Source organism: Protopterus annectens, chromosome 5.part0, assembly GCF_019279795.1.
Source record: "Protopterus annectens isolate FY-2018-M chromosome 5.part0, PAN1.0, whole genome shotgun sequence".
Taxonomy (NCBI): domain Eukaryota; kingdom Metazoa; phylum Chordata; order Ceratodontiformes; family Protopteridae; genus Protopterus; species Protopterus annectens.
Window position 1 is genome coordinate 1,243,280,176 of NC_056735.1, and position 22,960 is coordinate 1,243,303,135.

Sequence of the window (22,960 nt, forward strand, 5' to 3'; positions counted from 1 at the left end):
TCTTAACACTGTGTGTATATGTGTGTGTGTGTGTGTATATATATATATATATATATATATATATATATATATATATATATATATATAGAATTTAGAACATATCGGGCTATTTAATGAGCATCTTTTTACTCTTTCCTTATATTATATTTTATAAAATATATAGATATTGCTCAGCTATGACTATTTTTGAGAACATATCAGTTCAAGGCGTTCCCTTAGTTTGACATTTCTTTTTGTCTATTTTAAATATGTTCTAAAGTAATGGTATGTTGCTGATCTTGCTTCTGTTAGAGGTGGTTTGGATAGCTTTGCTATTCAAGCCAGGAGTGTTTAACTCCATGTGTGGATTGACAGCCAAAAGAATTTTGTGTTTAAATTCTTATGCAATACTCAGTATGTAGGCTGCCCAGCCTTTGCCATCTTTTAAAGATAATTGATGTACAACTATAGTTTAATAATAATAGATTTAAAATATAGTAATGCATATTATCTTATGAAAGTGTGACGTTATTGTAGACAATTTAAAAGAATTTCTCTGAATAGCAGAGCTTGTTTGGGTTGTGTTCTTATTGTGAACTGATTGGTGGGGTTAGTTTAGATGGTGATTCTATTCAAGCTAGAAGTAGAGTACGTGAAGGGAAGGAAGATTAAAATAATGCTATGTTTAAAAGTTAATACTATTTTTTGCTCTTTTCTGGTGTCTACTATCTTGGTTAATATGTTTATTAAAAACAGGGTAAATAAGGATCATGTTGTCAATGAACAGTTTAAACTTACAAAAGTGGTATTATACTAATATCTCATTTGAGCATTAGATTATTTGTTCCTGTACTTGTCAATAGCTAGTACGTGACTCGGTTTAAATGTACATCTACTAATATTGATGGCTTAAACAATGGTTGCAAGAGTAGTAATGTAATAAAATTTTAGTCTATTTGCTTCACAAATTAATTTTTTTTTTTACAAAAGATCCATTTATTACAAGATGATTTGAATAGACTTAACACAAAGTATTTTACTGTCTTAAGTAGCTCTCATTACAAACAGAAATGGAAAAACTCTTTACCCATGCCCAAAATATTAAATGCACATAATGATGACAAAGGCATGATTTGTTCAGTATCATTGGAAATAAAAGGAAAAAATGTGCACTTTTATTAATGTTAATCATCAGATAGAACAAATAATACTAATAGCAAAAGGCAGTTTAATTTTGGCTGGTTACTTCAACTGTATTTTATATCATAGAGAGTCCAATACTACTAGAAAACAAAGAATTTCAGCCTCTGCTAAAGCTTTAAAAAGTTTGTAGATTCATTCCAGATGAAAGATATTGAATTCTCAGATTCGGATTTTCTTTTCTGTACTCATTTCTCCCATAAACATACTACTCTGTCTAGAATTGATAGAGTATACATCTCTAATAATCTAATTTTTAGTTTAAGTAAAGTGAAAGTTGTCACATACCTGCTATCAGATCGTAATACTGTAACATTTGAACTTATATTAAATACTAATAACATTTTAATTAAAAAGAATACCGGCATACATAACAAATTTAAAGGATTTTAAAGAATTGCTTAACAAAGAGCTTTAATTCCTTTATTGAAGTCAGTTATACTGATATAATCTGAAATTTATGTATGGGATGCTCTAAAAGGATATTTGAATGGTAAGATAAAGAATTGGTATACTCATAAGAAAAAGCAGTGGGATAAAGATTTGTTAGATTTACAAGAAAAAAAATTGATAAATGAAATAGATCAAAAAGGACGTGTGTTAAAAGAAATAAGTAATTTAAGAGAAGTATCTAGAAATCGTAAGACTATGATAAAAGTTTAGAGAGGTTTAAGTTGATTGTTCTATAAATCCAAGATCTATGCATAAGTTAGCATCAAGAACAAAAATGTTTATTAAATATTATCATATTAGATGATTGTATTCTTCTGATAGTAAAAGAGGTAACTGATGTCAAGGAAGGACTTTTTGAAAATATTTAGAGCTCATTTTAATAAAATCCACCAATATGACCCAGAAATGGATTCCTTAGAAATAAAAGTTGTATCACTAAATATACAATAGATTGACAGAGGAACGAAAGAAATTGCTAGATAAGCCTATATCGATGTTTGAACTTGCATGTCAAATTCATCATCATCAGCCCCTTTTTTCCCATTTTTTCTACATGGGGTTGAGGTATTGTGTTAACTGTCACCAGCTGTCTTGATTCAGTGCCACACTCCTGCCTCTTCAACACTCAAGCCTGATTGTCTCAGATCTTCTTTGATGCTATCCATCCAACTCTTTGCTGGACATTCTCGCTTCCTCTTACCTTCTTCCTGTCTGTCCCAGATCTTCCTCACCAGATTGTCTTCTGTTTTTCTACACATGTGCCCACACTACCATAATCTCTTCTCTCTGATCTTTTCTGCAATTGGAGCTACTTTGGCATCTGCTCTTATGTCCTTTATTTCTTAATTTGTCCCACAGTGTGCATCCTACCACCTTTCTCAGGCTCTTCATTTCCATCACCTCTAGCTTCTTCAACTGTTCTGCCTTTACTGCCCAGGTTTCTGTACCATACAGTAGTACTGGTCGCACCACTGTCTTGTACACCTTACTTTTCCACTTCTTTGGCATTCTTATGTCATAGACTACACCTGATGCTCTATGCCAGTTGGCTGCAAGAACCTCTGATTCTAGCTTTGACCTCTTCATTCAGACTACCCTTCTCAACTACCCCTCCCAGATACTTAAAGCTGTTTACCTGTTCCACTATCTTCCCTTCTATCTCTTTCTCAGCTTCTTCTGATTTCCCCAATTTGCTGCCATTACCACCATCTTACCTTTGCTTAGTTTCATCCCATGTGCCTTCAGATATGCATTCCATTCTCCTATCCTTTGCTGAAGTTCTATCTCAGAGTCTGCCTGTACTGCCACATCATCTGCATACAGCAGCTTTGTTGAGCTGTCCCCTCCAACCTGTTTGCTAATGTAATCCATCACCAGTATGAACAGCAGTGGACTCCGAGCTGAACCCTGATGTACACCCACTCCCACTGGGAACCCCTCTGTGAGGCCGAACACTGTTTGTACTTGAGTCACTGGGTCCTTGTACATAGCCTGCACTAATTTTACCAATGTTTCTAGGACTTCAAACCACCGCAGTACTGGCCAGATCAGCTTTCTTGGGACCTTGTCATATGCTTTCTCAAAGTCTAGGAATGCCCAGTTGGACACTCTCCTCATCTCTAGCTTCTTCTCAAGTATCTGTCTCTGTGCAAACATCGGGTCAATTATGCTGCATCCTGATCTGAATCCAAACTGCTCATCTCCCATCTTACATTCTACTACTCTGCATATCCATTTGTCACCCTGTCCAGAACTTTCATGCAGTGTGGTAGGAACATGATGCCTCTATACTGCCCACAGTTGTGCATGTCCCCTTCATTCTTGTATACTGGCATGAGTATGCTTGTTCTCCAGTCATCTGGGATATGTCTTTCTCTCCACACTGCTATTAGTACCCTCAGAAACCATTTCTCCCCTGTCTCATCGTTGTCATATCTGCTGTGACGTCATCTGCGCCTGCTACTTTCCCTGTTTTCATCCTCCCTGGTGCTGTTCTTACTTCCAAGGTGGTGGTCTCTTCTCTCATCGTAGGCTGTTTCTGGGGCAGTACAGCTTCTGCGGGGTTTTCTTCATTCAGAAGCTGCTGGAAATACTCCTTCCATCTGCCTTTGATGTCATGTGGACTGGTGAGCAGGCTGTTGCTGACATCCCTTATGAAGGGTGTCTGACTCCCTTTTTTATCTTTCTATCTTTGCCTTGCAACCTGTTATAGTTTCTTTGTACCCCTTACTGAGTCACTTTCCAGAAGTTGGTAAAGTGCCTCCAGTGAGTCTATTCTTTGCTATTACAACTTCTTTCTCAGCTTCTTTGTTAGCCAACCAGTAGTCCTTCATAGCCTGGTCATTCTTTTCTGTCTCCCACTTCTTCCTGCACTCCTCCTTTCTTTTGATGACTTCTTGGACTTCTGCATCCCACCACCAGCTTTCCTTATGTATCTTATTTCCATACCTGGCTTGGCCACATATCTTTTCTGTAGTCCTAACACATGCTGATTTTAGGTGCTGCCACTCTTCTTCAACTCCTCCTAATTCCTCCTCTTCTTGGGGTGCTAGGTCCCTGAGTAGTAATTCCTTGAACTGCTGTATTTTCTCTCCAGTCAACTTCCAGATGTTCAGCCTGGTCTCTGTTGACCTTAGAGCCTTCTCTGACCACTGCTTGCAACTAATCGTGGCAATTAGTGGTTTATGCTGTGAGCCGACTATTTCAATGGGGATGACTTTGCAATCATGGATTCTATCCCAGTGCCTTTTCCTTACTAGGAGGAAGTTTACCTAAGTTGCATGTTGGCTACTCTTGTATGCGATCTTGTGACTCTTTCTGAACCATGTGTTGGCTACTATCAAGCCATTTGCCAGACAGAAGTCTAGAACGACTTCTCTTTCTTTATTCCTGTTGCCCCACCCATGTGGACCCAGGCAGTCCTCATATTCTCTTCTGTCTGTCCCGGTATGTGCATTCAAGTCACCCATTATCAACACCAATTCATGTTTTCCTGCTTTATCTAGTAGGTCCTGCAGCTGCTGTCTGAATGCACTCTTTTCCTCATTATCACAACTCTGCTGTGGGGCACAGGCTGAGATTATGAATACTGCCCTATCATTACACTGGAGTCTGATTGCCATGAGTCTGTCACTAATTCTGATGATATCCCACGCTGCCTTCTAAAGCTTGTCTTTTGCCACAATTCCTGCACCATTTCTAGCCAGCTCCCACCTGAGTAGTAGAGTCTGGATCCCAGGTCAAGTGGCCCTTCCATCTCGTCTCTTGGATTCATAGGATATCCAGCCTCCTCCGTGTCATCATGTCATCCACTTCCAAGGTGCGTCCTGTCAGTGAACCTACATTAAGCATAGTAATTCTCAGTTTATGTTTGGCAGGTCAGTTGGTTTTCTGTACAGCTTTTGCTCAACAGAGCTATCCCAGGTAACCCAGGCTGAGCAATTAGACATCGGCCAGCCAGTAGCTTATTGAGCCAGGGCTGCTGGACTTCATGGCAGGCACACACTGGCCAGTAGGGGCACATAAACCCCTCCAATAGTTAGCAAGGGTCCTTGGGCAAAGGTCAGTGTAGGCTGGGTCTTCAACCCACTTATCACCAGTAACTACCCATGGCCATTTTTAGCGACATTAGTCAACATGACCAAATCACCTAGAGTCATATTTTACACAATCGAGTGGCTAACCCTGCCATGGCATGCAGTCCGTGATCCCTGTTCTCCTATCTTGAGGATACTGCGCACCACAGTGGATGCCCAAAGCGGTTGGTCTGTGCAACTCTTCCCCCTATAAGGCACCATGTAGAATCTGTGCTGCTGCGCACAGCTCCATTCATTGGTGAGTTTGAGATGGAAACAGCATGTTTTTTGGACATGAGAGAAACCCCACAGAGACACTGAGAACATGCAAACTCCAAACAGGAATTGATCAGATGTCAGGATCGAACCTTGTGCATGGGAGATGAAGACCTTAACCAGTAAGCCACCTGTTCTTACACATCAAATTAAATTAAAACCAAAGCAAGCACCTGGCAATGATGGCATAATATCAGAACTTTATATATTACCTAAGTAAGCTTTGCGCATTTTACGTAGTTTTTTTTTTAACCGTCAAAGATGTATCTAAAGTTCCTCAATCCTGGAAATACACACTTATTTCCTCCAGTATTAAAGACTGATAATCCATTTGAATGTTCCTACTATAGACCAATTTTACTATTAAATGTTAGTTGCAAAATATTCATGGCTGTACATGCTGCTAGATTACAACAAATTTTCCCATGTATGATTAATAATCAAACTGGATTTATAATAAATAGGAACACTTAAGCCAGTGCATTTCTTTGTACCCCAAGCCCGGATAAATGGGGAGGGTTGCGTCAAGAAGGGCATCCGGCATAAAACTCCGCCAAATAATTAATGCAGACACCGGTAAATATTTATATACCGGATCGGTTGTGGCCTGGGTTAACGACCACCACCAGTACTGTTAGCCAGCAGGGTGCTGGCAGAAATTGGGCTACTGTTGGCAGAAACAGGAGAACAGGCAGAAGGCATGGCCGAAGGCAGGAAGAGAAAGGCTAGGACTGTGGTAGTGAGGGTCGGAACTTTGAATGTTGGCAGTATGATTGGTACAGGGAGAGAGCTAGCCGATATGATGGACAGAAGGAAGGTTGGTATATTGTGTGTGCAAGAGACCAGATGGAAAGGGAGTAAGGCTAGGTGTATCGGAGGTGGGTTCAAATTGTTTTATCATGGTGTGGATGGGAGGAGAAATGGCGTAGGAGTTATCCTGAAGGAATAGTATGCTGAGAGTGTTTTGGAGGTGGAATGAGTGTCGGATAGAGTGGTGTTTATGAAGCTGGAAATTGATGGTGTAATGATGAATTTTAGTGCATATGCTCCACAAGTTGGGTGTGTGATGGATGAGAAAGAAACATTTTGGAGTGAGTTGAATGAAGTGGTGGTGACTGTACCCAAGGGTGAGAGAGTGGTGATTGGAGCAGATTTCAATGGGCATGTTGGTGGAGGGGATGAGGAAGTGATGGGTAGGTATGGTGTTAAACAAAGGAATGCAGAAGGTCAGATGGTAGTGGATTTTGTGAAAAGGATGGACATGGTTGTGGTGAATAAGTATTTTCACAAGAGGGAGGAGCATAGGTTGACAATCAAGAGTGGAGGAAGATGCACACAGGTGGATTATATCTTGTGTAGAAGGGCCAGTTTGAAGGAGATTGGAGGCTGTAAAGTGGTGACCGGGGAAAGTGTAGTTAGGCAGCATAGGAATGTGGTTTGTAGGATGACGTTGATCAAGAAAAGGAGGAGGAGTGTGAGGGCAGCACCAAGGATCAAATGGTGGAAATTGAAAAAGGGTAATTGTGAGGTGGAGTTCAGGGATGAGTTAAGACAGGCACTGGGTGGCAGTGAAGAGTTACCAAATAGCTGGGCAACTACAGCAGAGCTAGTAAGGGAGACGGCTAGAAAGGTGCTTGGTATGACATCTGGACAGAGTAAGGACAACAAGGAGACATGGTGGTGAAATGAAGAAGTACAGGAGAGTATACAGAGAAAGAGGTTTGCAAAGAAGTGGGATTGTCAGAGAGATTAAAGTAGACAAGGAGTATAAGGAGATGAGGTGCATGGCAAAGAGGTGGTGAAGGATAAGGCATATGAAGAGTTGTATGAAAGGTTGGACACTAAGGAGGGAGAAAAGGACCTGTACCGATTGGCTCAACAGAGGGACAGAGCTAGGAAAGATGTGCAGCAGGTAAAGGTGATAAAGGATAATGAGGGGAAACATACTTACAAGTGAGGTGAGTGTGTTGAGGAGATGCAAAGAGTACTTTGAGGGGTTGATGAATGAAGAAAATGAGAGGGAGAGAAGGTTGGATGATGTGGGGATGGAGAATCATGAAGTACAATGGATTAGCAAGGAGGAAGTAAGGATAGCTATAAAGAGGATGAAGAATGGAAAGGCTGTTGGTCCAGATGACATACTTGTGGAAGCATGGAGGTGTTTAGGTGAAATGGCAGTGGAGTTTTTAACCAGATTGTTTAATGAAATCTTGGAAAGTGAAAAGATGCCTGAGGAAAGTGTTTTGGTACCGATTTTTAAGAATAAGGGTGATGTGCAGAGCTGTAGTAACTACAGAGAGATTAAATTGATCAGTCACAGCATGAAGTTATGGGAAAGAGTAGTGGAAGCTAGGTTAAGAAGGGACGTGATGATTAGTGATCAGCAGTATGGTTTCATGCTGGGAAAGAACACTACAGATGCGATGTTTGCTCTGAGTGTGTTGATGGAGAAGTATAGAGAAGGTCAGAAGGAGTTGCATTGTGTTTTTGTCGACTTAGAGAAAGCATATGACAGGGTGCCTAGAGAGGAGTTGTGGTATTGTATGAAGAAGTTGGGAGTGTCGGCGAAGTATGTAAGAGTGGTACAGGATATGTACGAGAGTAGTGTAACAGCGGTGAGGTCTGTGGTGGGAGTGAATAATGCGTTTAAGGTGGAGGTGGGATTACATTAAGAATCAGCTCTGAGCCGTTTCGTATTTGCAATGGTGATGGACAGGTTGACAGACGAGATCAGACAGGAGTCCCCGTGGACTATGATGTTTGCAGATGACATTGATATCTGTAGTGAGAGTAGGGAACAGGTGGAGGAGACTCTGGAGAGATGGAGATATGCTCAAGAGAGAAGAGGAATGAAGGTCAGCAGGACTAAGAATATATGTGTGTGAATGAGAGGGAGGATAGAGGAATGGTGAGGATGCAAGGAGTAGTGGTGGCAAAGGTGGATGAGTTTAAATACTTGAGACAGTAGTTCAGAGTAATGGTGAGTGTGGAAGAGAGATGAAGAAGAGGAGGTAGTGAGACCAGCTATGTTATATGGGTTGGAGACAATGGCATTGGCAAAAAGGCAGGAGTTTGAGCTGGATGTGGCAAAGTTAAAGATATTAAGATTTGCACTGGGTGTGACGAGAGTGAACAGGATTAGGAATAAGTATATTAGAGGGTCAGCCGAGGTTGGAAGGTTTGGAGACAAAGCCAGAGAGGCAAGATTACGTTGGTTTGGACATGTGCTGAGGAAGGGATGCTGAGTACATTGGGGAAAAGATGCTAAGGATGAAGCTAGCAGGTCACAGGAAAAGAGAGCTGCCAGGTAAGAGGAAAAGAGGAAGGCCTAAGATGAGGTTTATGGATGTGGTGAGAGAAGACATGCAGGTGGTTGGTGTGACAGAGCAAGATGCAGAGGACAGTAAGAAATGGAAACAGATGATCTGCTGTGACGACCCCTAATGGGAACAGCCGAAAGAAGATGATGATATTAAGAGTATTAGTTTTAATAGGTTTAGCTAAGAATAAAAAAGATGGATTAATGTTAAGTTTGGACATAAATTGTGCTTTTGACTTGGTTAATTGGAAATATTTATTTTTGGTTTTAGAGGAGTACAATTTCTCTTAAGTTTTTACAACTTATACATTTGCTTTATGAGAATTCCTTTGCAATAGGTACCTATATATCAGAGTCTATTTCGATAAGTAAAGAAACAAAACAGGGCTGCCCTTTATCTCAATTATTATTTAATTATAGATACATTTGCAAATTACTTGGTCAAGAATGGATTTCAAAGGTATGCAGATTAATGAATTAAATTCTAAAATATTATTGTTTGCAGATGAAATTCTTTTGACAAATGATAAAACCTCCCTTAGGGCAGTATTTAATGCAATAGACATATTTCAGTAGAATTCTCAGCTTTCTTTTAATGAGAATAAAACAAAAATTTTACTTATATTAAAAATACAATTGAAGAAAATTATTTTAATAGTGTAACTAGTATTAAAACTCTTGTCAATAAATGGAACACATTTCAATTTTCTATGAAAAAGAGGCTTTGCCTAATAGATGAATATTCTGCCAAAAACTTTATATATAATACAATCCCTTGTGTTACGTCTTTCTAGAAAAATATAAAAGAATTCAATTCTTTGATTCTGAAATTTTTGTAGTACCCTAATAAACCTATGTTAGGATTAGAACACAACACAATGTTAGAGATTGGTCTGTGGGTAGAATTGTTATGCTTTTCATAGAGCTATATTAATTTTCCTCTATCGTTAAAATGATTTCCTGCTAGTTAAACTATTATAATGCCGAATGGAAATACATACATGAAAGCATTTGTATGGAATCAAATAAAATAACATATACTCAGAAAAATTGAATAAGTAAAAATTTTTATGGGTGGTAATAGATTACATAGTAGATAATAGAAACAGTATGACCAGTTCTTCATATCTCTCTTTAATGTTAACTTTTAAACAAGTTATAAAAATCTTGAATATAAAGTACTTTTTTTATATTTCCTATAGCATATAAACAAAATAGTATATGTACTTTTGACATACACAAAATTAATAAACTTCAGAATAATTTGGTATACTGGAGTCATTTGATGGTGAGAGAAAAATTGCAGTCCTTAAAATTTATATCCGTTAAATTTAATTTAAATAAAGACTTGTGGTAAGATGTACAGAATTGTATATTACTTATTGAAAATAAAATTAATTTAATGCAACCTTCAATTTAAAAAAACTATGCCTAAATTCATTGGTTTCTTAATTTTATTATCACACTAGAAACCAATGGAAAATGACTATCCAAGATATACAAGATTATTAAATATTCAAGAGAAAGTTTTAAGGAAAATTGAGTATTTTAAAATTATAAATTATCCAAATAAAGATATAAAACCTATGCTGACATCATCAAATCTCACTACTTCTATAAAGTGAAAACTTTTTACATGCAAGGTTATTCACAGAACATTTATAACCCCACATAGGAATTAATGTACAAGAAAAAAAGTAACATGTTGGAGATGTAAAATAAATACTAAAGTGGATTGGCAGCATGTGCTTTTTTATTGTAAAATTATTAAACCATTCTGGGATGGAATGACCAATTCACTTTAAATCATTGATTTTATGCAATACACCAATATCTGTTTGTATAAAGAGACTGAATTATCGTCTGCTATGGAGCATCCTATCTATTGCGAGGAAAGTAATCACAGAGAACTGAAAAAAATGAACAAAGTCCATTGAATTAATTCATAAATACTGCAACCAATGTTTGTCATTACGAAGTCTTAACTCAGGATGAGAACTAGTTGAATTACCACTTCTCATAATACTTGGATGAAACTCAAGGAACTGTTGAATGAACAGTCACAACCCTGTTAACAACAGACTCTATTTTTCATTTCTTTTTATACATAAAAATTTTCTGAATGCAAATTGTATAGTAGCCACCTTTTACATAGTTTTCATTTTACTTTATATCTGTATTAATTAATACAAATATTTTAAAAGGAAAATGTCCCATCATTCAAATACCTAAGGATTTGGTTGTACCTCCTCTTAAATTTCCAACTCCACCTGGACTAGATGCATAAAAAATCAACTTTCTTCTGTTTTGGGCTAATAGGATCTTTACTTTTCTATCCAGAACGTATAGAAATGCTGTAGGTAAAGATATCTTACTGGCACAGCTAGAATATTGTCTACCACTAATTGCTGCAGCTTCTAAAAGAAATGTCCATTTCAAATGCCATTTGCAGATCCATTGCTGCCCCCCCCCCCAAGAAATGAACACCACTACAAAACCATTAAAAGTGCTAACTTGGCTACCTGTGAAACACTGTTCTGTTAGCTTCCAGACTATTCAGAGGTGTACCAACATACAGACTTAGAAGACTTAACCACTCACGTTCTCTCCTCCAAACCCTACAGACTAGGCTTCATTGAACAGATCATGCTTTCTCAGTCCTTGGTCCAAAACTTTGGGAATCTCTCTCTTGTTAAAAATCATTCCTCTTAACCCATTTTTCAATCAGAAGTAAAAGCACAGTTCATGACTCTTGGAAAATGCAACTGCTGTACCTCTGGTCATATAACTTAACCACTTCATTCCCTTCTTCTGTGTACATGCTTTGCTCTGACTCTGTTTTTGATTGCAATTCTTTCAGCATACCAACTCTGATTTCTACTCTGTACATAATTTATGTATATATTATGTTTTTCAGTCACTCTTAGTTCATAGTTTAGTACTAAGCTAACTGCCCTTGCGAGCCATTTTAAGCCTAGCCAATTATCCCTTGTGAGACTCAAACCCTGCACCTTGTGTTTGTAAGGCAAACACCTTAGCCATTAAGCCATCCTCCCAACCCCTCTGGTTATAATAACTCTGTATATAATGTCATTTATCTATTACCTTTGTACCCTCAAGTCACTTTATATACAATATATATGTTACATTTTGTAGTTTACTTTATATATAACATCATGTATATATTGTTTTCCCTGGGCTGTGACTGAAGAAGTTCCATTGGGATCAATTATGTACCCAGTTAACAATTTCAGAATAAGTATTAGTACCAGTATTGCCCATAGAGAAAAAAATTACAAAATAGATGTGAGAGATGTTTATCAAATTCAGTAAGTGCAGTACCCAAATCAGTAAAATGAGTGTGTGCTGTCAAAATGTGCATTACCACTCAGCAGTAGATAAATATTTACATAAGCTGTAGTGTGGTTAACTGTTATAATTTTATAAGATAAATACAAGACAATGGGGTATGAGTGATGAGTGCAGTAATGTAGTTAACTATGTTGAAATCTTAGTGGTAAGATGCTTTGATATGAACTACATTGTTCCTAGTGTTCCTAAAACAGCATACTGAGATGAACAGGTATGTGAACCTGAAGTAAATGTACACATTTTTTGAAGTGATTTGTATTTCTTGACTCCCTGTGTCATCATGTGAAATTTGTGCTTGTTTATTTACTCATTTTTTGTGTGTTTTTAAGAATCTTTAATTTTCTGTGATAAATTTCAGAGTAGTCTCAGATATGGAATTCATAGGTTTATTTTTCGATTTAACAGCACTTACTGAAAATGATATCGACAACCACTCACCACTGAAGAATCCTTTACTTTCAACTACAAGGCCACTGGTTATTGGTAAAGCAAATGGTATGCAAATATATGTATTTTTATTGACAGTTGTCCATCTCTGTTGCATTGATATGTGGTTACTTTATTGCTTGACTGAAAACTAATAACTGCAGAGTACTGTGAGTTAAGGTTTGTTTTGAGATCCTCTTGTGAAAAAGTTTTCTTTTGTAAATTGGGATGTTGATAAAAGCATGTCTGATAAGTAAATGCTAATTACTTTAGCATAAACTTAAAAGCTAGCAGGTATTTAGGGAGCAGACTACTTGTTATATTGCCTTAACTTTTTCAGAGAAGGCATGATAAGGCTCCTGTGAAAGTAGCTGTTCCTTGATCAGGTCCTGTACTACAAAGAAAATGCCCTGAATTGCTGTATTTTTTTAAACCAGATCAGTGGTTGGTGGTGTTCCGTGGGGTAGCAATGCAATGAGATGCTTTATGGAAATATGGCTTTGGCTCACAGTGACTTTGGGAGGATTTGCATGTATGGGGCACTAATTGTTAAATAGAGTCTGAACTAGCAGTAACGTATAGAAATGTTACCTACCTACAAAACTGCCAGTAGATTGACTGGCCTGGCAAGTTCCCCCAAGTGTGGTATTTCACCCCTGCCTCTCCAATTAAACTACCCCATCCATTCCCTAGTCAGTCCAAGCATCCTTAAATCCTTCCATTGATTATCTGTCCACCACTACTTGTTGTTCTGTTCCAGTGTCTTACCATTATAGGTTCATAGGTAAGTACTATGCAGCCAGTCTGCAGATTAAGTTTACAAGCTTAACCAATAATCTGTGATCAAAACTTCCTTCCAGCCTCAAGGAGGGCAACATAAGGTACATTGGAGAGAATTTGATTATCCCAGGCAGAGTTGGTTCTTTCCTTTTAATAGAATTGACCAGGGGTAATTACCATGAGCTTCCTCACACTTTATCAAGAGTGACTAGGGCACCCCAACTTAGAGTTGTTGTGACAGCCTTGGATAATTGTATTTTGATACCTTTTAGGCACTTGTTCCACGAGGCTGTATGGCAGGTATTGAAGGAAGCAAGAAAACCTGCAACTAGAAAATCTTAGGTTTACAAGTTGGAAGAGGTTTTCTAGTTGGTGCCTAATGGATAACAGTGGGCCTGGTATGGTGTCTACCCATCTAATTTTGAAATATTTGTGTGAGATAGTTAATGATGGCCTATTTTGTGCATATACCAGTCTGTATCTTGCAGCCATCTCAGCTTCTGTGCCTCTTTTTGTGGGCAGCTTATGAAAGGAGTTTTAAACTTGAGATCCCCTCAAAGGCAAATACCTCCTCTGTGGGATCTCAACTTTGATCTTGAAAAATAGACATTATCTTCTCTTGAACCTACCTTCCATGATGATTTAAGGTTTATCACTTGGAGGACTGTTTTGCTTATTGCTCTGACATCTGCAAAGCAAGACTCTTATCTGTAGGTTTATAGGTTCATAGATTAGTACTAGGAAACTGCCCTTGTGGGCCATTACCCCATGTGAGAATCAAACCATGCATCTTCTGTGTGCAAGGTAAACACCTTATCCATTATGCCAACCTCCAACCCTAGAGGTTGGTTTCTACAACTTTGCCCCCATAGGGCACTATGTAGAATGTGTGCTGCTGCCCACAGCTCCATTCATTGGTGAATTTGACATGGAAACAGCATGGTTTTTCGGAGGCGGGAGGAACCCCACCGAGAGACAGAGAGAACATGCAAACCCCAAACAGGCATTGGCTAGAGGTCAGGATTGAACCCTTGTTCCTTGTGCATGCGAGGCAAAGACCTTAATCATTAATCCAACTGGACTCAAATATTCATTTTTCCTTTTCCTTAGATTCATGGTTTCATAAGTTCATAGCTAATTGCTAGGCTAGCTTTCTTAATAGACTATTCTAAGGCTTAACCAGTTTTCTTCCCAAATGTGAGAATCAAACACTGTACCTTGTGTCTGTGAGTCAAACACATCAACTGTTATACCAAGCCACAATTTTTTTCTCATGGTGGGACAACCTTATCTGATTTTACACAAGGATAGGGTTGTCTTGCGCAGTAATCCATCTTTTGTGCCAAAGGTTGTTTCTGAATTTACCCTGAATCAAGCCATCCATCTCCTAGTTTTCTTTCTGGAACCTAAAAACAAAGGAGAGAAGATTCTGTATAGCTGGATGTGCACAGACAGCTCCGGGACTACCTTGACAGAAGTCAGCCCTTCAGGAAAGGTGAAGAGCTGTTTTATTTCCTGTTGTGGGGCTAAGAAGGGCCAACCTGTGTCAAACAAATGATTGTTCACTGGTTGTCCTCTGCTATTATTTTTTTGTTACTCCCATCATGGTAAATGATGTTTTATTTCCTGTTGTGGGGCTAAGAAGGGCCAACCTGTGTCAAACAAATGATTGTTCACTGGTTGTCCTCTGCTATTGTTTTTTTGTTACTCCCATCATGGTAAATCTATCCAGGCAAGATTAAAATGCATTCTACTAGAGCCTTACCATCTTCAGTGGCATATTGGGAAACAGTGGATTCTGGAAGCATTGTAGAGGCAACAAGCTGGTCCTCTGTTTTTACATTTACAGAGCACTTCAAACTGGATTCTTTCTCACATTCCAGAGGAGGCTTTGCAAGTACCATTCTCCATGGGTTCCTGGATCTTTATCCTTCCTTCTCCCAGGTAGAGTAAACTTTGGGAATCTACCGCCTACCAGTGAGGCAGTGTGAATGATGTGTATGTTTTCATAAGTTGTACTTGCCTGTAACAGTAGATGATCAAGTTTGCCACCCTCCTTTTCCCTTATTTTATATATATTTTGATTGTATCCATCCTCCTGTCTTTGGTTGGCTTTGGTTATTTATGTTGGTCTTTTTTTCTGTAAATTTTTTGGTTTCAGGCAATGCTCTATTATGGTCCTCCTTGGTTCTTACTACTATGCACTAAAAGCTTGAACAACTGGCTTCCTGTGACAGGGGGTTGGCTTCCCCTGGTGGGAGGAATTCTGAAGTGTGAAAAGTTGCCAGTCTGGGGTTTTGCAGGCATAGAACCCATATGCATCTGCGGCAGTGTGAAATTCAGACATCTACTGTTCATGGTAAGTAGTACTTGCACAGCAGTACTTTTCATTTGATAGGTAACAGAAATCACCTCAGACCATAAAAACAAATTATATTGATCAAGTACAAACTTGTCTCCAGCATGCAAGTTAGGTGCCATTTCCACTCTTGCTTTCAGCCAGTTCATCTCAGAAAATACAGCTCAGGATCATACAGTGGCTTATGCCACAAAGTGAATAAAACATACACAACTTGAGGTTAGCTGATCTAGGAAAGGAGGTAAAACATTACATGTCTCAATGTCCTTGTTAACATCCTGTAAACTTCTGCAACTGTTTGGGTTGCGAAAGGCAACAAATATGATGTATGGTTTTGATTTCTACAAACTACTTAACCCCAGTCTGGAGGTGTCAACCTAAGAAGCTTGACTTAAAAGGGAATGAGGCTGTTGTCACTGTCCTACTTTGGACACAGTAGAAGAGTCTTCATGGGTTCTGTTCAAGCAGCTTTATTATATACAAACACATTATGATAGAAGTTTACTGATTTTAACTTAAGTAACTTATATACAAACTAACTACTGCAATCAGACATGCTCACTCTCTGGCTGCACTCTCAAAATGGCACTGGGAACAGCATGTGCCCAGTATTTATATGTGTAGTTTTGGTCCTTGATATGCTTCTTAAAGATACAGCACATACACTCTGATCTACATCCTCCCTTTTTGAGAAATAGATCATGCAATGCTATGAATCTTTTTGGCAAGCAGATAATGCAAGTAGTTCTTTGTCATACAGTTATACAAGACTAGGTACATATATACAGTTATGTCCATGTTGTATGTATTTCACACTGGGCTTGGATATTCGATCATATTGTGTGACATAAATCTGGGATTTAGGTTTAGCAACTGGAGCTGTTTCTGTAGAATGTTCAACCTTAGAAGTATTTGGAACATCCTCAGAAATGGAAATAGAGGTTGAAATACACTCTGGGATGGAAACATCTGGTTCACTCAGAGACTAGTGTCTGTATCACAGGAACAATGCTGCAATGATTATTCTGGTACAGGAAGAAGATGCCTGCAATTTCTCCTGCACTCCACACCCTGGGATTCTACAAGGTAGGATCTTTGCTCAGCACACATGCCTGTAAATTGACCAATCCGGTCAAAACCTTTCGTCGTTTGTATCCGCACTGTCTCTCCTTCCCTCAACGGACGAAGAAATTTGCTCAGTTTATCATAACTAGACTTCTGGATGGAACGCTTCTTGAATAGTTGAACCTTGATGGTTTGTTTGTTCATAGCTTTAGGCCTCAATAAACTGGAACTAATAGGTAGCATCGTTCTGATTTGCCTGCATAGAAGTCTTTGAGCAGGTGAGACAAGTATATCATCACGGGGTATGTTTCTGAAAATAAGTAGATTCAAAAAGACATTGGCATTATCACGCTTTGACCTTTCAAGTAATTGCTTTGCACTCTGCACTGCACGTTCAGCTAGCCCATTTGACACTGGATATTCAGGGCTGCTAGTAACATGTACAGAGTCCCATTCTCTTGCAAATTTCTGAAACAGCTGACTAGTAAATTGAGTACCATTGTCAGGAACAACTTTGTGGACTACCATGGACTTGAGAAATGGCATTTCACCTTAGTAATAACAGTAGTGTATGTTAGATTAGGTAGTAAGTCAATCTCAAACCAATTTGAATAAGTTTACCAATACTAAGTAGTGGTGATTGTTCCAATCGAAGATATCAGTGGCTACTCTTGACCAAGGTAGTTCAAGAACTTGACTTATCTGAAGTCAGACAGGATGTCGGAGTGGTGCAGTGGTAGCATTGTTGCCTCACAGCAAGATGTTCTCCATTTCGATTCTTGGCGGAGTCTGCATGTCCTCCCTGCGTTCGAGTGGGTTTCCTCCGGGTACTGCGGTTTCCTCCCACGTTTATAAAGACATACCTCTGAAGCATTTCTCCCCGGGCCTTCGCTAAAAATTGGCTTCTTTCCAAGTCGGACTTTCCCAGTAAACAAATGTTAAATAAAAAATAAAAAGTGGTTCTCTTTGCAAGTGCAGTTTAGTACTATTGCATACTGAAGAAGAAGAAAGTACTTAGTCAATGTCTTTCAGTAATGGTGGCCAAAATACTAGTTCTCTCGCTCTTCTCCTAGTGGGTGTGGAGCCTGGGTGACCACGATGCAAAATCTGGGTATATTCTTTTAAGGAGACAGGAACAACAATTTTAGGACCTTTGAAAATAGTGCCATCTTCCATCAATATGTCATCTCTGTAAGGAAAATATGTTTGCACTTCAGGTGGTACACTAGATTGCTTTGACGGCCATCCAACATTAATGTAGTGATTGAGCTTTTACAAAATTGGATCAGTCTTTGTGTGATCTCTCAGCTCATCAAGCCTAGTGGTAGAGAAATTACACACTGCCATCACGTCAAAGTCAAAATTCTCTGCGTCAAGCTGTTCCTTCTTATTTCTAGGGGGTCTAGATAAGGTATCAGCCAGGTAAAGTAGTTTGCCTTTTGTATAGACCATTTTGAAGTTGTACTTCTGTAATCTGAGCATCATTCTTTGTAGTCTTGCTGGAACTGTATGCATAGCCTTTCTTTAGAATAGTAACTAGAGGTTGGTGGTCAGTTTCAATCTGAATAGCTGGACCATAAATATAATCATGAAACTTGGAACATGCAGATATTATTGCCAAAAGTTCTTTCTCAATTTGAGTGTATTGCCTTTCAGTTTGGGTAAGTGTTCCAGATGCATAGGCTACTGGTCTGCCTTCTTGAAGAAGTGCACCAAGACCAAATTTTGAAGCATCACAGGAAAGAGTGACTGATTTATTCACATCATAGTATCTTAATGTAGGTGGGGTGGCAGTTCTCTGCTTAAGGTCTTCAAATGCTTTCTGGTGGTGTTCTCACCATCACCATGTAACATCTTTGCATTTCAGCTCTCTTAAAGGTGCTGTCAACTCACTGAAGTCTAGTATAAACTTGCCTAAATAGTTGACCATGCCTAGGAAACACTGTAGAGCTTGAATATTATTGGGTGCTGACATCTCAAGAATAGCTATTTGCTTGGTTGTGTTTGGTCTCAAGCCTGTATTGGTAAATAAATTACCTACATATGTAACTTCCTGTAGTCTGAATTTGCACTTGAGAGTACTGAGCTTCAAATTGTCTTCACATGCTCTGTCTAGAACTCTCTCTAGATTTGTCATGCTCTGCTTCACCATCATCTCCAACCAATAAATCATCTACTATTATAGCACAAGGATAACCCCAAAAATATTTGCTCCATTGCATGCTGGAAGACTTCACTTGCAGAATTTATTTCAAATGACATCCTTAGGAATCTATATCTGCCAAACAGGGTACCAAAAGTTGTTAGTAATGAGGATTTGTGATCAAGCATTACTTGCCAAAATGAACGTTTTGCATACAAGAAAGAAAAAACAATGGCATTTGGTGTTAGAGCTTCAACCTCTTCGACTCTGCACATTGGATGAATGCAGTCTCTTCAATGCATTGTTCAGATCTCTTGGGCCAATAACATATTCTGATTTCATCTGAGTCTTTTTTGTCAGCTGCTGCCATGGACGACACCCATTCATTTGGTTCTGTAACTGGGCAAATTACACCTTGCTGCACCATTTTATCCAACTGAGCCTTAACTTTATCCTACATAGCTATCGGAACTCTTCTTGCTGGTCTGACGTGACCTCTGGGTCTAACTTCATGGAATACACAACTGAAAGTTTGCCCAACTTGTCATCGAAAACATCAGCATACTCTTGAGAAAATGGACTCAGAAAAATTGGAACTAGGATATGTGGTTATATGATGAACAACTTTGGTAAAAGAAAACAGATTAATTCTTAAACTGTCTTTGAAACCCTGTAAAGATTGTTCTGGCCTTAGGACTACATAGAATAACAAGTTGCAACCATTCTTGGCCAAAATAGCATGAAAGCATTTCAAAAATAACCGATTGAGGACCAACCACGGCCAATTGAATAAAACTTGATTTACGAGTATAAAAGAGTAAGTGCTTTCACAACCTCACAGTCGCTTCTTCAGACTCACATATAACAAAAGCACCATCAATTAAAATTTAACAAGCTAGCCAACATGAAAGCATCACTGAGCCTTAGGTTTGAATTTCTTCACCTCCGTAAGCAACAAGTTTCGCACTACTAATCACATTGAGTTGCTCATTAGTTCTCACTTTAGCAAATGTGTCCGCTGACATAACATTACACTTTGAACCAGTGTCTAAGTTCTGTAGCTTTACCATTTATCTGAACAGTGCAAAAAACTTTGTTCTTTGCCAGTAAATTCACTGCATCCACTCTCTCACCAGTTACTGATGCACCATCTGCAGAGAAAGTGGACTGCTTTGGCTCTACTTGATCAACTTGCTTTTTTGTGTGACGTTTCTTTACAACTGTATGGGGTTTACTTGATTTGCAAAACTTTTGAAAATGGCTCCATTTTTTTACACTTGACATTGGTGCCCAAATGCTAAGCATTTCACTCTTCTAGATTCATGATTGGCACCATAATTGCGACAGTTAACAATAAAGCTGGACTTGGGTTTTGCTGATTCATGCTTGTACTGAGGGTATGCTCCTTTAACTAAACTAGTCTTAGAACTTGTTCGAAAGCTAAACAATTTTCCTGGTGAACCAGCAGGGGCTGTGGCTGCCATGTGTTTAGGACTACTTCTGTTTGCCACATTTTGCATAATGTCTACATTTGCTCTGGAGCCTGCTGAAACCATGCTCTTGTCACTCACAAGCATACTTGTGTGTTTTTCTGTCACCTCATGGATTTGACAAATCTCTATGGATTTACTCAATGTTAAATGTCTCTATGCTCTACTTTTGACTTGACAATACCTCAGTACGCTGTAATGTTTTCCTGCTCTTCATTTAAATCTATGTATCCTTTATGTAATACGTAAATGTTTTATCATGTCAGTTTTTATGATAACTTGATGGAGTTTTTCTCCCCGGGCCTCCGCTGTAAATGGACATGTGTCCAGTCGGACTATCCCGGCTAACAAATGTAAAATAAATAAAATAAATCCCTGTCACGAAGCAAAATCTTTCTCCCAGCAGCACTTTTAATAACAACACACATGAGCCTGTCCTTCATTAACTCATCTTTTAAGTCACCAAACCGACACATTTTTGCAAGTGTTTCCGCTGATTTTTGATCTCTGTTATAAAACAAATGCCTCTCTAATGTAATATTTGCCTGGGGTTACACATTTTTCTGAATCTGTGCTTCAAACATTTGGCCTCTTCCCTTGAGACAGCCTGTACAACAGTACGAGTTTCACCTTCTCCATCATAAACTGCTGGTGCATACACAAGTGAATGCTCTCTTTCTATGGCCTCTGATCCAGCTAGGCTTAGCAAAATGAATGCCCTTCTGCGTGCATCTTTATCTGAATAAGCTGTTTCTATAAAAATATTGTACTCTGGCTCAAATATTCTCCAAAATCTCTGCAATATTCTGATCAAATACAAGTGGTAAGGGCTTTCGAAATCCATCTCCCATATTAGCACATACCAGTGAAGGGTTTTGCAAATAAGCATGAGCACATACACGTGCCAGAAATTATCAGTATTTGTAAATTTGCCCAGTATTACAGTAAGTCTTTGTATAACTGAACTTTGCAAAATAAGTCTCTCGGGCACTGTAATACTCCTTGAAGTTACTGTACTGCAAGAAATCACCTCTTAGTGTAAGAAACGTATCAAGCAGCTGCACGATGCAAACGAACTGGGCAAGTGGAGCTCTGAGTCCTTAACATTTCAAAGTAGTTGCACTTTGCGAATAAACTGTACACAGCGCACTGAAATTTCCCCAAAGTGGTGATACCTTGCTAGGCAATTCTTTACAGTGCAAGAAACACTCTGTAATGGTGGCACTTTGCGAATAGACACACCCAGCTCAAGAAACTTTCCGAAATGGCTACACTTTGACTGCACTTAATAAAATAGTTGCACTTTGCACACACACAAACTCTTCGGAATACATGCACAGTAATAAGCACACACTGTAAGCTCTTTTACACACTTTGCGATACTTCGAATAACTGTAGTTATGCCCTTGATACAATACAAAGTCATAGTTATGCCAAAACACAGCACTTTGCCAAAAAACATGCAGTCTCCTTTCTATTTTTACACTTAATGTACCCTTTTTTGCCCTTATTGTATTTGTTTTGCTCTTTTAATCTCTTTTCATGCCCATTGTACTTTTCTTGTGCTCGTTTTACTCTAAACATGCCCATTTTGCCTTAAACACACTCATTTTGCCTTAAACACACTCATTTTGCCTTAAACACACTCATTTTGCTTTAAACATACCTGTTTTGCTTTTCTGATAATCGTTTTGTCTAATATCTCAATTTTAAACATTTCCCTTTAGGTAATAGATCTTTTGTGCCTCCCCCTTGTTTAATATTGCGATCTGTGCCCTTGTAATGCTCCATTTTATCTTTTTTATAAAACAAAGTACATGTGAATTCTCATTACCTTTGATTCTTCTCTGGCTCTTTTTCGTGCACGTTTCTCTTAGTTTACCTTCACTGTCATCTCTGCACATTGTGGCTCTGATTATCATTCTCTGGCATCCCAGTTCTTACACCATGTCGCGCTCCTACTTTGTACACAGTAGAAGAGTCTTCATGGGTTCTGTTCAAGCAGCTTTATTATATACACACATTCCAATAGAAGTTTACTGCCTTTAACGTAAGTAACTTGTATACAAACTAACTACTGCAATCATGAATGCTCACTGTCTGGCTGCACTCTCAAAATGGCACTAGGACTAGCAGGTGCCATGTATTTATATGTGCACACTCAGCCCTTGACATGCTTCTTAAAGCTACAGCACGTACACTGTGATCTACAGATATGATCAGATCATGTCACTGGCTCCACCACCATCTCACCGGTTGTCATACCCAGCCTGATCACCAATTCCTGTGTATGGCCATGTTTGAGTTGTGGAATCTGCACTCAATTGAGCAAACCCAAATCTCTGCATAATTTTTTGGAATTCCTTGCCAAGAGTTGAAGGACTTATCAGTCCAGATGTTAAATTCACCTAGGATCAACCACCTTGGCATCGACAGAACATGAGAAAGAAGTCCATGAACTCATAGAAGAACATCCTAGCACTGCCTAAAGGACAGTAGACAGGGAGGTACCAATTTTTTTCT

At 38.7% G+C, this 22,960-nt stretch overlaps 1 protein-coding gene across 1 annotated transcript in view; it reads left to right on the forward strand.

Moving 5' to 3' along the window:
- TBC1D8 (TBC1 domain family member 8) overlaps positions 1-22,960 on the forward strand; it is a gene marked incomplete in the record, with an annotated part of 2,215,010 nt that overhangs the window by 1,711,406 nt on the left and 480,644 nt on the right. Inside the window, 1 exon segment of the mRNA XM_044071089.1 lies at positions 12,580-12,669. Coding sequence (XP_043927024.1) covers positions 12,580-12,669 — 90 coding nt within the window.